This window comes from Rutidosis leptorrhynchoides, unplaced genomic scaffold (assembly GCF_046630445.1).
Source record: "Rutidosis leptorrhynchoides isolate AG116_Rl617_1_P2 unplaced genomic scaffold, CSIRO_AGI_Rlap_v1 contig598, whole genome shotgun sequence".
NCBI classification, from domain to species: Eukaryota; Viridiplantae; Streptophyta; class Magnoliopsida; order Asterales; family Asteraceae; genus Rutidosis; species Rutidosis leptorrhynchoides.
This window is the reverse complement of record NW_027266818.1, coordinates 18897-36026: the sequence shown is the minus strand read 5'-3', so window position 1 is coordinate 36026 and position 17130 is coordinate 18897. Positions and strand designations below refer to the sequence as shown.

At 40.2% G+C, this 17130-nt stretch overlaps 2 protein-coding genes across 2 annotated transcripts; both read left to right on the top strand.

The window, feature by feature from the left end:
- Positions 1–11056: 11056 nt before the first annotated feature.
- LOC139884746 (uncharacterized) lies at positions 11057–12478 on the top strand. Its single transcript, XM_071868735.1, has one exon. The coding sequence runs from the start codon at positions 11057–11059 to the stop codon at positions 12476–12478; it is 1422 nt and encodes a 473-aa protein (XP_071724836.1).
- A 1472-nt stretch (positions 12479–13950) lies between these two features.
- LOC139884745 (uncharacterized) lies at positions 13951–16053 on the top strand. The gene has a single exon (XM_071868734.1). It carries the CDS (start codon positions 13951–13953, stop codon positions 16051–16053), a length of 2103 nt encoding a protein of 700 aa, XP_071724835.1.
- Positions 16054–17130: the final 1077 nt, after the last annotated feature.

Genomic DNA, 17130 nt, shown 5'->3' with positions numbered 1-17130 from the left:
CTCAACATCCTTATCTCTACAACCTTAACCTTATGCTCTTTTGTTTCTTTATCGGTGAGATGTTATCAAGCCTTCATCGAAAATTTATAATTAATAGTATCAAAACTAATACTAGCTGTAAAAAATAGATATAAAACGTATGCTATTCCATTTAGAACAAACAAGTTGTTCGTTAGACCGACCAATTTTAATTAGAAATAAATTTGATTTTAAAAAAGCGAGTTGGAAGGATGGATTAGAGGAGTCAGTAGAATGCCAAAGAAAAAACTTACTCCTTCCGTCCCAAATTAGATGCTAATCTAGCCAATTTCTCACAAACCAAGAAAACATGTTTTTAAGTTTATTTTTCAATATAATTGTGATTGTATAGACTAAAAAAACCCTCATGTGGGATATGTAGATGAAGATGGTGAAGTTGGTGAGAGAAAATGCATGTAATACATGAGGGTAAAGAGGGTGAATGTGGTGAGGGTATAATAGAAAAACATAATTATTGTTCCTTAAATTTATCAAAATTTGCATCTAATTTGAAACAAAAAATTATGTTTATATTAACATCTAATTTGAGACGGAGGAAATATATAACAATTTTATTTCTCGTTATAATTTAAGCTGCCACTTTGTCCCAATATTTTTAAATTCAATTTTTTTTAAAAAAAAAATTATTTCTTGCACTAATAGTAATTCCTTTCGTTTACTTTTTGTCATTTGACATTTTTTTTTGGATAGTTTTTGTCATTTGATTATTTCTAAAGAAGTTGACGATGATAGCTCAATTTAATAATGTCAACTACACGTGTTGACATATAATATAAGGAAGAGTTTAAATTGAAGGATTAAAAGGATAAATGAGAAACCATCTCTTCCAACACTAAATCCTAACCCGCCACCACCATTCCCCTCTCGGCAGCCACCATAAACACTTTCCTCTTCCTAACACAGCCTCTTTTCACGCTCGAATCGCCGGAACTCGAGCTTCCTTCATTTTCCGACCAAGCTTCGCTCGCCGCCGCCGTTGGTACGCCATCAGAGGAGGTCCTCCACCCCGCACTTTCGAGTGGTCATTATGCTGATTTGTAAGTTCTCTATACTTCGATCCATTACTCATTTCTCTGCTAAGTGTAGTTTTTTAATCACGATGGATATCGATAATTTTACTACATTAGCGGTTTTAAAAGGGATTATCTGTAATTTGTTACTCTGTTTACAGTTTTATCAGAAAAAAGTTTACTCTCTTCTAGTGTCTGAAGTATTTAAGAAACATTCAAATTGCTTGCCCATAATTTTTTGTTCTGGCATTTGATTCCATGGAAATGTTGAATAATCAGCCATCACGAGTCTCATATTCGCTGAATTAAAGCAAAATGCTGCCAGTGGATCCTCTTTGGAGGAGAGGAGCTTTTGGGACGAATGGGAGATTCGTAGCATGATTCTACTAAGCCTACTTCTTCAGGTTGTTCTAGTCGTACTCGGTCATCGATTGAGATCGAGAAGTTCAGCCAAAGGTGTGATTGTTTGGTTGACATATTGTTGCTACAAAACTGCCTGTGCTACTAACCTGTGCTTGGAATTGTATAGACACAGGTCTGCGGGCAGTTTCTATGAGTTGACAATTTCGTCAAACCTCATTTATTTCCGAAGATATTATTCGATCCTACAGTACAAGTCAGTTGGGAAACTAGTAACAGAATCCTGGTTGATAATTCCGGATTTGGTGGTGATTTGATTTGATTTGAGTTGATATTTAGTTTCCTTATTGGAAAAGGAAACTATTGCTCAAAGGGAAGCCAATCGGAAAAAGGATTCTACACTGCATCAATCTCTAATTCAGTAGGGATTTTGTATCAAGGTGATTGCCGAATTAAATGGAGAGATCCTGATTTGATTCGGATTTGATTCTACTCGGTTAGGGAGCCAGCTATAAAAAGATGAAGAGTCTAACCGAGTATGCCCTTTTTCACCTTCTTGCCTGCGATTAAAAGGAGCACTTCCAAACTTTAGAGAGCTGTTTTTCAGTGCATCATATTTATGGCACTTGTAATCTGAAAGAGGGTTGCAAGAAGTCCTTACCCGTTTGGTAAGGCATAGTGTGTAAGTCCTAGACTGTGCTTGTCTAGGCTGTGTGAGGTTGAGCGAAGAGTACACTTAGTAAAATAGGAAGTAGGTTATAGACGAGCGAGTTGTAACCCGTGTACTGTCCTATTGTTACAAGTATAGTGGAATACCGTTTTACCTCTGGGCTAGGCCCCGCAGATGTAGGGAAACCGAACTGCGTAATCATATCGTGTGTTGCTTTAATTTCCGCACTGTGTTTTATCTTACTGTGCTAACGTGCTCCTGTTAGCACACCTGTTGTTTAACCTGTGATTACAGTCAGTATAAATTTCAAGTGGTATCAGAGCGGGGCTCGAGAAATTGTCTTGAGAAAAGATCTTGCGAATACTGACCATGGAAGACAGGATAGAAGAAGGCGGCTCAACTACTCGACCTCCCTTGTTGACTGAGTCAAACTATGACTACTGGAAAAACAGGATGAAGTGGTACCTGAAAGGCCAAGACGAACTTATCTGGCGTGCCACACAGGTCAAATGGACACCACCTACAGTCACTGTAAATGAAGTTGAAGATATCAAAAGCGAAGACCAATGGACTGCAACTGAACGAGCACTCTGCACCGCAAATAGCAAAGCGGTTGGCATCATTCAATGTGCTGTTCGTCCCAGCGTATTCAAGATCATTCAAAATTACGAGACAGCCAAGGAATCTTGGGATGCGCTGCAACTTACATATGAAGGAACAAAGTCTGTCCGGAACTCCAAGCTCCATCTCATCTCTAACAGGTTTGAATCTCTTACTATGAAAGATGATGAAACAATTGCTGATTTTGAAAGGAACCTTCGATATATTGCTAACGAATCTACTGCTCTTGGCGAGGTAATCCCGGAGTCTAAACTTGTGAGAAAGGTGCTGATTTCTCTGCCCGAGAAGTTTAGCTCTAAGATGGATGCAATTAGTGAATCCACTGAGTTTGAGAATCTGCGCTTTGACGATCTCATGAGAAAACTCAGAACTCATGAGATGACGTTAGCTATGCGGAACAGGGACAAGCTCAAACCAAAATCGGTTGCTTTCAAATCTGGAGTGGAAGTACTACCTGTGCGTACAGAAGAAGAACAGTCTATCCGGGATCAGCTGACACTCTTAACTAAGAATGTGGGAAGAGTGTACAGAAAACTCAACAGGACAAAGTTCAAAGATTACTCCTCTCCAAACATTCAGAAGAATAATCGAACGTTCCAATCGAAAACTGAGCTAGGAGGAAGCAGCCAGAGATTCAAATAGGGTGAAACAAGTGAAGGAAGAACCAGACTCAAGATGGAGAAGATTCAATGCCATGAGTGTCAGGGATTCGGCCATATTGCTGCAAAGTGTGCAAACACCCTTGAGAAGCAGAATAAATCATTTATCTCTACATGGAGTGACGAGGAGTCATCTGAAGATGCATCTGAGACAAGTGACAGTGGAAGTGAAATTGAGTACCCTGTTCATAAAGCGTTCACAGCTCATACATCTGTGCACACAGCTTCTGAATTGGTGCACACAGGACCTGCTAACACAGGTAAATCACGAGATGATCTGGAAACAGAAGATGACTCAGACAGTGATGGAGATGAAGACATTCACACTGCATTCAAGGATCTTCTCGAAAAAATGAGCAAATCCCTTCCGATCAATCATCTACTTTCTGATGAAGTAAAGCAATTGACGGAAGAACGACAAGACTTTGACAGAATAACAGAGAAATATGAAGCAGAGATCACCCAATTAAAATCGGACTTGGCAGAATCCGAAAGGAAAGTTGAAGAAGCAAATCGTGCCATTGAAAAATTCAACAAGGGTAAAGAAAAACTTGATGAAATTTTGACTCATGTATCTCCAAAGAACAATGTCTTTGGGATTGGACACAGAGACTCAAAGATGGAAAAAGAAAACAAGTCTGGATACAGAAACAGAGCAACAAAGCACAGAATCATATGTCATTACTGTGATAAACCGGGACACATCAGACCATGGTGCTATAAACGTCAGAATGATATACGAAGGCTTATCTCCACTCTTCCTAACAAATCCCCTAGGAAGAAGATTGATGTTGTTAACCAATCTCAACCGAAGGTCTGGGTCCAGAAGAAACAATTGAAGAGCTTCATGTGCAGATCTTCATCAAAGCGAACGAGCGAGTGGTACTTTGATAGTGGCTGCTCTCAACATATGACAGGCGAAGAGAATCTTTTGAAGAATATTGTTTTCAAAAACAGGGGAACGGTCACCTATGGAGATGGAAGTTCTAACTCCATAATTGGAGAAGGAAATCTGCCTGTCTCATCGAAATCTAAAATCAAAGATGTTCTGTTAGTAGAAGGACTAAAACATAATCTGATTTGTATAGCACAAATGTGTGATGAAGATTGCGAAGTCAGCTTTAACAAACACGGGTGCAAGGTGACCAATAGTAAAGGAGCAGTGATCATGTCAGGAACACGACAATCAGACAACACTTACACGTTGAATGAAGACATCAGGTGTCTAAAAACTGGCGTCGAAAATCTACAAACATGGCATAAGAAACTTGGGCATGTAAGTTTTCAAAAACTAATGGATCTATCTAAAACTGGATCTGTGAAAGGCCTACCTGTGCTCACACATAATCCTGACATCAAATGTGGAGACTGCCAATTGGGAAAGCAAATCAAGGAAAAACATCCCAAAGTTCCTTTCATCACAACAGAAAGGCCTCTACAACTCCTTCACATTGACCTGATGGGGCCTATGCAAACTCCAAGCCTTGGTGGTAAGTCTTATGTGTTCGTATGTGTTGATGATTTTTCTAGGTACACATGGGTAGACTTTCTCAAGGAGAAATCAGAAGCTCCCAATGTCATCATCAAACTATGCACCAAACTGAACAATGACAGACGCACTACGACTGGAACTATCACTAGGATCAGGAGTGATCATGGAAAGGAATTTGAGAATGCTGTGGTCACTACATTCTGTGAGCACAGTGGGATTTCACATGAGTTTTCTGCACCTATCACGCCTCAGCAGAACGGAGTGGTTGAGAGGAAGAATCGATCTATTACTGAAATGGCCCGTACCATGATCCATGCTAGGAAACTCAACTACAAGCTGTAGGGAGAAGCCATGTCAACGGCCTGCTACATTATTAATAGAGTGCATCTGCGACCACACCTCAATAAAACTCCATATGAGACCTGGAAACAAAAGAAGCCAACAGTCAACTATTTCCATGAATTCGGCAGCCCATGTTATGTTTTAAAGGACAGAGAAGCACGAAGAAAGCTTGATTCTAAAAGTGAAAGGGGAGTATTTGTCGGGTATTCAGTAAATAGTAGAGCTTATCGAATTTATATTGAAAGGAATAATACTATCACTGAATCTATCAATGTTGTGTTTTATGATCAGCAGGCCAACAAAGAACTTGATGAGGATCGTGAACCTGGAATTTGTCAGCTTCAGACTAACAATAACACACCTAGTGTGGGAGCGTTGGATTCAGAAGGTGGGCACAGTACTGAAAACACACCTAGTTTGGAGGCAGTACCTGTGAGCACAGACACCGGGGACACCCAAAAGGATATGCCTGCTGTCACAAACCAGAACGCCTACCCCTCTATTCGTATTCAAAAGAATCACTCTGCTAACGATATCATCGGAGACATTTCGGAAAGAAGAACTCGGGGAGTACCAAGGAAGAATTACCGAGATATGATGAACTATGTGGCATATACGTCCAAAGATTGAACCCAAAAAGATTGAAGAGGCACTGAATGATGAGCATTGGATCCTTGCTATGCAGGATGAACTTCACCAATTTGAACGAAACAAGGTATGGGAATTGGTTTCTAGGCAGAAGGATGGCAACATAATCGGCACCAAATGGATTTTCAAGAATAAATCTGACGAGCAGGGCAATATCACAAGAAACAAAGCTAGACTTGTTGCTCAAGGCTACACACAAGTAGAAGGTATAGATTTTGATGAAACCTTTGCTCCTGTCGCTCGACTTGAATCTATTAGACTATTGATTGCTGTGGCAGCATATGGAAACATCACAGTTTATCAGATGGACGTTAAGAGTGCTTTTCTTAATGGATATTTGAATGAAGAAGTCTATGTTGAGCAGCCAAAAGGTTTTACAGATCCTGCCTATCCAGATCATGTTTACAAACTGACCAAGGCTCTATACGGTCTCAAACAGGCCCCACGGGCATGGTATGAACGGCTGTCTGTGTACCTGTGCCAACAGGGCTATCGAAGAGGAGGAGTTGACAAGACACTGTTCTTGAAATCTACTGAGAAAGATCTAACTGTTGCTCAGATCTATGTAGATGACATCATCTTTGGTTCAACTTGTGAGAAGGAGAGAAAGCAATTCGTGCACAGTATGGCACGTGAATTCGAGATGAGCATGGTAGGAGAGTTAAACTACTTCTTGGATTTTCAGATCAAGCAAAGCAAAGAAGGTACTTCCATTACTCAAGAGAAATATGCCAAGAATCTTGTGAAGAAATTTGGGTTAGAATCTTCAAAACCCATGAGAACGCCAATGGGTACAAATGAGCATTTATCTAAGGATGCTGAAGGAGAAAATGCAGATCCAACACTGTATAGAAGCATGATTGGCAGTCTGTTATACTTGTGTGCTAGCAAACCTGACCTGTGTTACAGTGTGGGTGTGTGTGCACGGTACCAAGCTAATCCCAAACAGTCACATGTCAAAGCAGTGAAAAGGATCGTGAGATATGTGTCAGGAACCACCAGTTTGGGGCTTTTGTATTCAAGAGACACAAATGGAGTGTTAGCTGGTTACAGTGATTCTGATATGGCAGGGTGTATTGACGATCGGAGAAGCACATCAGGAGGTTGTTTCTATTTTGGAAGCAATCTAGTGTCTTGGTTCAGTAAAAAACAGAACTCTGTATCCCTATCCACGGCTGAGGCAGAATATATCTCAGCCAGCAGCTGTTGCGCTCAATTACTTTGGATGAAGCAAATGATGGAAGAATATGGCTTGGAGCAAGGTGTGTTAACAATCTACTGTGACAACACCAGTGCAATAAGCATTTCAAAGAACCCTGTGCAACACTCCAAAACAAAACACATCCAAATACGTCATCACTTCATAAGAGAGCTTGTCGAAGAAAAGAAAGTGAGCTTGGAATATATCTCAACGGAAAGGCAACTGGCGGACATCTTCACAAAAAGTCTCGATGCAAATCGGTTTGAGTTCTTGAGAGGAGCTCTTGGACTTTGCACCATGACATGACCATTGAGATAAGTGCTTCATCTTTGTAAATACCATTTTATTCCTTCTTTTAATTTACGCAAAAAAAAAATATATATATTTAATAAAATAAATATTCTCTATAGGGCCCCTTTGGAGGAAAAGAGACTGCTGGGCCTCTAGCAAAGCCCATTGGGAGAAGCCTGTAATAGGAAGAAAGGTTTGGGCCAGACTTCAAAAGCTGGGCCGAATGGGTCTTCCAGAAAGCTGTTGGGCCGAACACTGAAATTGGCCCATGAAGAATACACTGTCTGCTTTGCGTCACAGGAGATCTTCCCACGCAAATTTGTATTTCATCAAATAGGAAAGCTACAGAGTTGAAGCAAATCACAATCTCTGCAACTTCCCTTTTTGCATTCTGCTCGAACTCTTCATCTCTCCCAAAATGGCAAGGACAAGAGGCGGCAACAGACAAGGAGTCCGACGATCGACTCGCCTTCCTCCCAGAATGTCTCGGGCACAATCCTCATCATCTCGACCTATCGTGCTCTCATCTTCCGATTCATCTCCCTCACCGTCACGCCGGTCGTCCTTTTCTGAATGGATGAGAGACGATGTCTCCCATTACTACTCTGACGACGACGATGAAGGCAACATTGGTGTGGAGAATCCAGACTCTGCCATCATCGTTCATCCACTTTTTTCGGTAAGCAAATCTCTTCCCCCTTCTGGTAAGAGATCGGTAATCACTGGAATTACTGAGGTTGTGGAATCCGAAGAGTCGGGAGATCGTCCTGTGCCGGTTACTGAGAAGACGGCTGGAGACCCTGTTCATGCGAGGGTCCACACTGACAAAGGTGTGCCCACACATCCTGATGCCTCTGTGGATGGGGTCGGCACTGAAACCTCTTACGATGAGGAGAAGGCGGAAGAGGAAAACGCTCCATCTGAGGGGGAGCCTGTTCCGAATCCGGCGGCTGTTGAGGGGGAGACTCCAATTGACTCCCATGTTGCTGAGGAGGACCCTGTGTCCACTGCACCTGTACCTGCTCCAGAATCCCCTGTTCGCACTAGGGGGAGCGCGAAAAGGAAATGACCTGTGACCAGGTCTGCTGTTGAAATCCCTGTGGTCACATGTGGGAAGGAACCGAAGAAAAAGAAGAAGTCCAAGCTTGTATCTGGTTCGTCCTCTGGGGTGCAAGCATCTGAGGAGCAGGTGATTGTGAGCTCATTTGTCGATTCAGCTGCCAGAGATCACTGGCCCTACGCCTGCAGCAAGAAATTTATTGCTGAGCAAGTCCTTGAAAGTGACCAGGCCGAAGAGTTCAACCTGAGAGAACTCCTCGTTGAAGAACACTTGTGGGTGAGTGCCACTCGCAATTCTCAGTAGGTTGAGAAGGTCGTCCGGGAGTTCTATTATAACATGCCAAAGGGAATAGACCAGCCTGACTCTCCCCACTATCAGAAGGTCTACGTAAGAGGTAAACTTTATTCTCTTACTCCCTCCTTATTGGCTGAGGTGCTTCACTGCTGGAACCCGGAAGAAGAATGCCCAGAGGCCTATGACCTGATAGCTGCTGAGCTCACAGGAGGCCGCAAGCACATCTGGACTGTAGGTAATTCTGCCCTCAAGCCTTCTGAACTAACAGCTTTCTATTCAGCCCTTCACAAAGTGGCCAAATCGAACTGGATGCCGTGTATGCATACCAACTCGGTTAGCCAGAAACTTGGGATGTTGCTGTTCAAAGTAGGCACCAGAATTGCTTTCGACCTGGGCAAATTGGCATATGAGAGGATCGTGGTCTTTGTTGGCCAAACTCAAAAGTTCGGCAGCTACGTGTATCCAGCTACCATCTTCTCTATGCTTGTCAACCAAGGCCTTGTGGTGGCAGAGGACGAAGAATTCACTCAACCGGAAAGCTTCAGGCTGTCCTCCAAACTCACTCAGGGAGCCCGGGTTGATGATGTTGCTCACGACGATGAAGATGAAGCAGTCCCAATGGATGCAGCCGAGCCCCTCACTCCTGAAGCACTGGCCGTTGCACAGGCCACAATCAGATTCCTGCGGAAGGAGGAATATCGCCTTCAGCGACATCGCAGAATGCTGGAGGCTCAGGTGGCTCGTCGTTAGGGGGAGTTTCTTCTGGTGTGTGTAGCTTGCTGTAAGCACCAGTGGTTATGACAGACATTTTTTTTTTCTTTTCTTTGGGTCTGTAATAACTTTTGACTATGTTATCTCTTCAATGATCGCTTTCATCTATTTGGCGATTTCTTGACAAAAAAGGGGGAGATATCTTGTGCCTGTGCCTCATGGAGAGTGTTAGCACACATCACATCGACACAATTGCACTCGTACTAGTTTCCAAGGACTTGTTCGTCTCTTGTTGTTTCCGCTGTGTATGCTTACTCGCAGGGGAGTTAAGCTGTTTAAAGGCTATACGTAGGATCTAGGAGGTTTTTGCCAAAAATGCCAAAGGGGGAGATTGTTGCTGCAAAACTGCCTGTGCTACTAACCTGTGCTTGGAATTGTATAGACACAGGTCTGCGGGCAGTTTCTATGAGTTGGCAATTTCGTCAAACCTCATTTATTTCCGAAGATATTATTCGATCCTACAGTACAAGTCAGTTGGGAAACTAGTAACATAATCCTTGTTGATAATTCCGGATTTGGTGGTGATTTGATTTGATTTAAGTTGATATTTAGTTTCCTTGTTGGAAAAGGAAACTATTGCTCAAAGGGAAGCCAATCGGGAAAAGGATTCTACACTGCATCAATCTCTAATTCAGTAGGGATTTTGTATCAAGGTGATTGCCGAATTAAATGGAGAGATCCTGATTTGATTCGGATTTGATTCTACTCGGTTGGGAGCAGTATAAAAACAAGATGAAGAGTCTAACCGAGTATGCCCTTTTTCACCTTCTTGCCTGCGATTAAAAGGAGCACTTCCAAACTTTAGAGAGTTGTTTTTCAGTGCATCATATTTATGGCACTTGTAATCTGAAAGAGGGTTGCAAGAAGTCCTTACCCGTTTGGTAAGGCATAGTGTGTAAGTCCTAGACTGTGCTTGTCTAGGCTGTGTGAGGTTGAGCGAAGAGTACACTTAGTAAAATAGGAAGTAGGTTATAGACGAGCGAGTTGTAACCCGTGTACTGTCCTATTGTTACAAGTATAGTGGAATACCGTTTTACCTCTGGGCTAGGCCCCGCAGATGTAGGGAAACCGAACTGCGTAAACATATCGTGTGTTGCTTTAATTTCCGCACTGTGTTTTATCTTACTGTGCTAACGTGCTCTTGTTAGCACACCTGTTGTTTAACCTGTGATTACAGTCAGTATAACTTTCACATATTTATCGGCAGACGTGGTCGCAACCACTTCTCTTGCTTTGCTTATGAGAAGTGACAAGGAGACATTCACGGAGCTTGCCGCATTCTGGGCCCCTTTCCTTCTCTTACATCTCGGAGCCCCTGACACCATAACTGCATACTCCTTAGAAGACAATCAGTTGTGGGGGAGATGCTTACTAGAACTTGGTTGCCAAGCTACAGTAACTGTTTATGTTATCTTCAAGTTTGGAGCTAGTACCCGAACAAAACTCGTTGTGCCTATGTTTTATGCTGCCCTCATAAGGAATGTTGAAAGGTATGGTGTCTCTGGTTGGCAAGTGACAATAAGTTAACGCGATGGTCATATAATCCTGAAAGGTTAACACTGCGCAGATGCAGTGTATTAGATTTTAAATTTCATATAATGAAAATATGTCGTAAACTTGAAGCTAGGTATCTCCATACTGGCTATACACTAATCCAATTCTTCAAGCCACTTTTTGTAGACTTGAGTATCAGGCTATCCTATGATTTTGTGCTAAAAGGTGGATTCTCAAGCGTATTGGAGTCTTGTTCTTCAACCTTGAAGCTGGTAGATACAGAGTTGGGATTCTTGTATGATGAAATCTACACAAAGAGGCCATTTCTAAACACTTTTGCTGGTGTCAGTCTTCGTTGCATCAGTTTTTTGTGCTCCTTCTCTGCATTGGCTGCTTTCTCGGTTATTGTTACTGTAGATACTGCTCCAAAACAACATTCCACGCTCGATATTGGCATATCGTTCATGTTGTTGGTAGGAGCGGTTGCTCTAGAGATTTATTCAATAATCACACATTGTCTCTCTGATTGGGGGTTAGTTTGGGCTACGAAGACCGATAATTTCTTGTCTTGCCTCATTTGTAAGGCTAATGCTTGCAAATTAACATGGAATAGAGGAAATGTTCAAGACACTACAATGCTCAATATTCCACAATATAACTTCATAAATTATTTGCTTAAAACCCTACATTTTCCTTTTGTGAAGAAAGGGTGGCATTCGTTTTTATTTTATCTGGCGGTTAAAGATAACTTTTGGATAGATTGGTGGTGTACAACTTGGGAGAAAATCGATTGGGAGAAAAGCTTGCAAACCCATCTGGACAAACAATATATATACATACAGTCACAAAGTGTTGAAGTTCGTCAACACGAAGCGAAAGATTTCAACTTGTGGATGCTATTTGAAAAGAGGTTTAGAGGTGAAGGTGATGAAGATATAAAAGAGGTGATGATGAGATCTGTAGGAATTGGCGATTGCATTTTTATTTTGCATCTTGCGACAGATATTTGTTACCATGTCGACTCGGAGCTGTGCAATTTCAATAACCGTGATGATTACACAACAAGCAAGTTGTTATCCGATTATATGTTGTACATTCTCATGTCATTGACATCTATGCTTGTAGAGAAAGGAAATAAAGAGTTTCCTCTATTCCTAAGCATTCGAATGAATCTCAATACAATTATTCATGGTTCAAAGTATCTTGATGTCAAAATCGACAATGTCAGAACATTATCTAGCTTATTACTTGCTTCTGGTCTCGAGGGCTATGGGGATTTAATGATGTTTGATATAGTGAAGCTGGCTCGTTGGTTACAACAAGAATGGGGAGTTGAAGAGAGATGGAGTTTGATTAGTGAGGTTTGGGTCGAGACTTTAACTCATGTCGCCATGCATTGTCCCGGGAAAGAGCACCTGAAATGTCTCGGACGCGGCGGAGATTTAGTCTCAAAGGTCTCCCTAGTCATGATGCATTATGGATTGTGTCCTAGAATCCATTTGGTTCCGAATGTCCAAACCATATAGTCTTATTAAAATTTATGTATGAAATCAATTGTTAATATATGAATGTCGAACAAGAAGATTTGTTACTTTAACTAGCTTCTGTCTTAATGTTTTCTAGATTGTTTAAAAATTTAGAAGAAATTAAATTTTAAATGAAGTTAAAATGTTATAAGAAAAATATATAACTTTAAAGGGTTGAAACTCAAGATTTCTTAAAGGAGTAATTGTTAAAGAATTACTACCCATTATCGAAATTATTAGGTGCACTTGATGTAACACTTCATCCTTATATACTTCATTCAGATTTCGATATGTGTACTATTTGTTTGTCATATTTTTCACATAAATGATTTACTTGTCATATTATTTATAGATACATCATAAATTAAAAATATATAAATCATTTAAATGGAAAATGAGACGCACAAATATTACATATATCAAAATCTAATAGATTGATTTTTGATATATTAGTCGTTATGTTATGTCTCTATGCCAAGCATTACTCTATATAATAACCTACAGTAATTGTGCAATAGTTTTTATATACAACGTGTATCCCATTTTAAAGAATATATTCTTACTGAGTAAACTTTAGGAAGTGGCCACTTACTTTGCTTCTACTTTGGGTTTGGGATTAATTTCATATGAAGCATTATTTTATTATTATCTTTAAACCAAAGTAATTCCATTTCTTCCCCAAGCCATTATAAAAATAAGATATTGCCTATTCTTTTAAAAAACAAAATCCAAATTAATGCCGAGCACGGCGTGACCCAATCGGTTACTTTAATTAGACGAAGAAATTCCTCCACCGCAAGGACTTTTGAGTTTTGAATGGTCATAATGCTTATTTGTAAGTTCTCTATACTCTAATCTATTATTCAATTCTATGCTAATTAAGTCTAGTGATCACAGTTGAAAGAAATCGATTATTCTATTGCATTGACAATTTTAAAAGGGATGATATATATTTATTACATTGACGACCCATTAAGGTGTTAAAAAACTATCTTTTAGTGTCCAAATATTTGAGAAACAATACTTAATAGTAGATGTATGTAAATATGTAATCGATATTTGTTAATACTCTTTCCGTCTTCAAATAGAGATATCCTTTTGATTTTTTAGATTTATTGAAAAATTGATGTATCTAGTCATTATTATGTTTAAAGACATCAAATTTTTAATGAATCTAAAAAATAAAAACGACATCTATTTGAAGACAGAAGTAGAACTATATAGTAGTGGACAAATCATTTCCTTTTATAACTGTTAATAGTATTAATTTGCATATAAAAGAAAAATAGATATCAGCCATCACTAGTTTGATGTATTACACTTTACATTATTGTTGTAGTGACATTTGATTCAATGGTAATGTTGAATTATCAGCTATCACCAGTCTCATCTTCACTGAAATAAAGCAAAATTCCGCTCATGGATCTTCTTCGCACTCGAGAAGCTTTTGGGACTTATTTGAGATTCGTGGAATGATTCTATTCAGCCTACTTCTTCAGATAATTCTAGTCGTGCTTGGTCATCGATTGAGATCAAGAAGCTCAGCCAAAGGTACGATTGTTTGGTTGACATATTTATCAGCAGACTTGGTAGCAACCACTTCTCTTGGTTTGCTTATGAGAAGTGACAAGGAGACATTCACGGAGCTTGCCGCATTCTGGGCCCCTTTCCTTCTCTTACATCTCGGAGGCCCTGACACCATAACTGCATACTCCTTAGAAGACAATCAGTTGTGGGGGAGACGCTTATTAGACCTTGGTTACCAAGTTACAGTAACTGCTTATGTTTTCTTCAAGTTTCGAGGTAGTGCCATAACATACCTCGCCATTCCAATGTTCGTGGCTGCGATCATAAAGTATGGTGAAAGGATATGGCGTCTACGGTCGGCAAATGACTCAAAGCTAACGGAATCATTATATCATTGTAATACCGTAAGTAAGCTTGATTTCCTGTCCTTCGACGACACCGCATCAACTTTAAAAGATCATGCAACGAGTGTATGTCGTAATTTTCAAGCCAGGTATATTCATATTAGCTTTACAATAATCCAATTCTTCAAGCCGCTTTTTATGGACTTGAATATCAGGCTACCTGAGGATTTTGTGCTAAAAAGAGGATTCTCGAGCGCATCAGAATTTTGTTCGTCAACCTTGAAGCTGGTAGATACAGAGTTGGGATTCTTGTATGATGAAATCTACACAAAGAGGCCATTACTGAACACTCTTGCTGGTGTCACCCTTCGCGGAGTCAGCCTTTTGTGCTCCTTCTCTGGATTGATTGCCTTCTCAGGTTTGGTTGCTGTCGATACAACTCGAAAACAATATTCCACGCATGATATTTGGATTTCATTCGTGTTGTTGATAGGAGCGGTTTTGCTAGAGATTTATTCAATCATTGCGCATTGCCTCTCTGATTGGGCTTTATTGTGGGCTACAAAGTCCGAGAATTTCTTATCCACCCTCATATGTAAGGCTAATGCTCCCAAATTGACATGGAATAGAGGAAATGTTCAAGCCAGTTCAATGGTGAAAATTCCACAGTATAACTTCATAAATTCTTGGGTTACTTTTCGACAAATTTCTTTTTTCAAGTATAAATCTAACGTCGGTTATGTGACAAAATGGTGGAGTTCGTGTTGGAGATCTGTTCCTTCTTTGGTGCTGAAAGATAATTTATTGATGACTTGGTGGTGTACAACTTGGAAGAAAATCGAGTGGGAGAAACGCATCCAGACCCAGTTAGACAAACAATTTAAATACAGGCAGAGTGGTGATGTTCTTCAACACAAGCACGACATGGAAGATTTCAACTTATGGAAGCTATTCGAAAACAGGTTGAGAGGTGAAAGTGATGAAGGTATAAAAGAGGCGATGAAGAGATCTGTAGGAATTGGCGATTGCATTATTATTTTGCATCTTGCAACTGACATTTGTTACCATGTCGATGCAGAGCTGCACAATTTCAACAACTGTGATGATTACACAACAAGCAAGTTGTTATCGGATTACATGATGTACATTCTCATGTCAGAGTCATCTATGCTTGTGGACAAAGGAAATCACGAGTTTCTATTTTCAGAGATCTCCTTTAATCTGTATGCAATGTTTCGTCTTTCAGGCCAAGAGATCAAAATCGACAATGCAAGAACATTATCAGGCAAATTACTCGAATATTCTTGTCTCCATGAGTATGAGGGTTTAAGGTTGCCTGACATAGTGAAGCTGGCTCGTTGGTTACAACAAGAATGGAGAGTTGAAGACAGATGGGGTTTGATTAGTGAGGTTTGGGTCGAGACTTTAGTTCATGTTGCTATGCAGTGTCCTGGGAAAGAACACCTGAAATGTCTCGGTCGCGGTGGAGATTTGGTCACAAGTGTCTCCCTTCTCATGATGCATTACGGATTGGGTTCTAGAATTCATTTGGTGCCGAAAGACCGAATGAAACTGTTATCTGAGCATTTTTATGGATGGGTGATGCAAATAGGACATTTATCCGTTTTGAAGAGTCTTCTCCTTAGTATGGCGAAAAAACATGTAACCCACAGCTTTGCGACTAGGTCATTTGGAAGAACATAATGTACTTTTTTCCATTCTACCATGTTAAAATTTGTTTTGAAATAAAGGGTAATAACATATTTCTAGGATAGTTCTATACATATTTATTCAAATCTGAGTATTTATTAAAACCGTTAAAATTAATATAAGGACAAAATTGAAAAGAATAATTCAAATATGCATGAATTTCATAAAACAACACTCAACTGGAGCAGAGGGAAAATGTTCTGGGAATCAGGTAGCAGGTATAATGCTTACTAATGATGACATGTCCTTAATCACAATTTTCCAGCGGAATCGAACGAAGATCCACCCTTCGTCGGAGAATTCTTGGCCGCTGGTGACATCTTCACTTTGGATTATCATCACTTTATCAAATATGAGCTCCAGTTTCTCCAGCTGAGTTTTCTTCAGGCTGCTTTCGAGAGCCATTTTCGTGATACTACTGGATAACAATTACTATAATTTATCAGCATCTAGTGTCTCTTTCATAAGCTACGAACAATAAATTATACCTCCAGAGACTTGTCGTAAAATTGCTCTACTTTTTACCAATAATCGTTACAAGAACATGAGCCTTGCCTGAAATGGTGGAACCGAGTCTTATCCCTAACGATGATTTCTCTATTGTAAATCTTGGAAACCAACTTCACCATCCTATGACAATCCACACACATCCTGAGGTTCTTCACGATTCTAATAGTCAGCCGTTTCCAGCCGATTCGAGCTCAGTCCGTCGTCCACAAGCCTTCCTAATCGCCTGTAATTACAAACCGAACCATTATAGTCGAATTCGGAAAACTCCGAAGCAATCGAGGTAAAATTTCGACTCACCCAGTTTGAATTTTTCATTAATTCTTACGTAGAAATGATCAGGAGAAATAATAGAATAACATACTAAAAAATCAGGCAAAACTCTCAATTCGGAGGATGAACCCTAATTTTTAGAAATCGAAATTAAAGCTAAACGGATTAAAATAAGAGAAAACGAACCTTGAATATGTAATCCCCGTTTCATAATCTCTCGGAAAATGCCAAAATGTTCCGGTGAAGTTCGACGTGAAGGAGAAGAAGAAATGATTGAACCAGCCGGTTCAA

Coding starts and splice junctions, on each gene's coding strand:
- LOC139884746 (XM_071868735.1), top strand. CDS start 11,057: ATGAAAATATGTCGTAAACTTGAAGCTAGGTATCTCCATACTGGCTAT.
- LOC139884745 (XM_071868734.1), top strand. CDS start 13,951: ATGATTCTATTCAGCCTACTTCTTCAGATAATTCTAGTCGTGCTTGGT.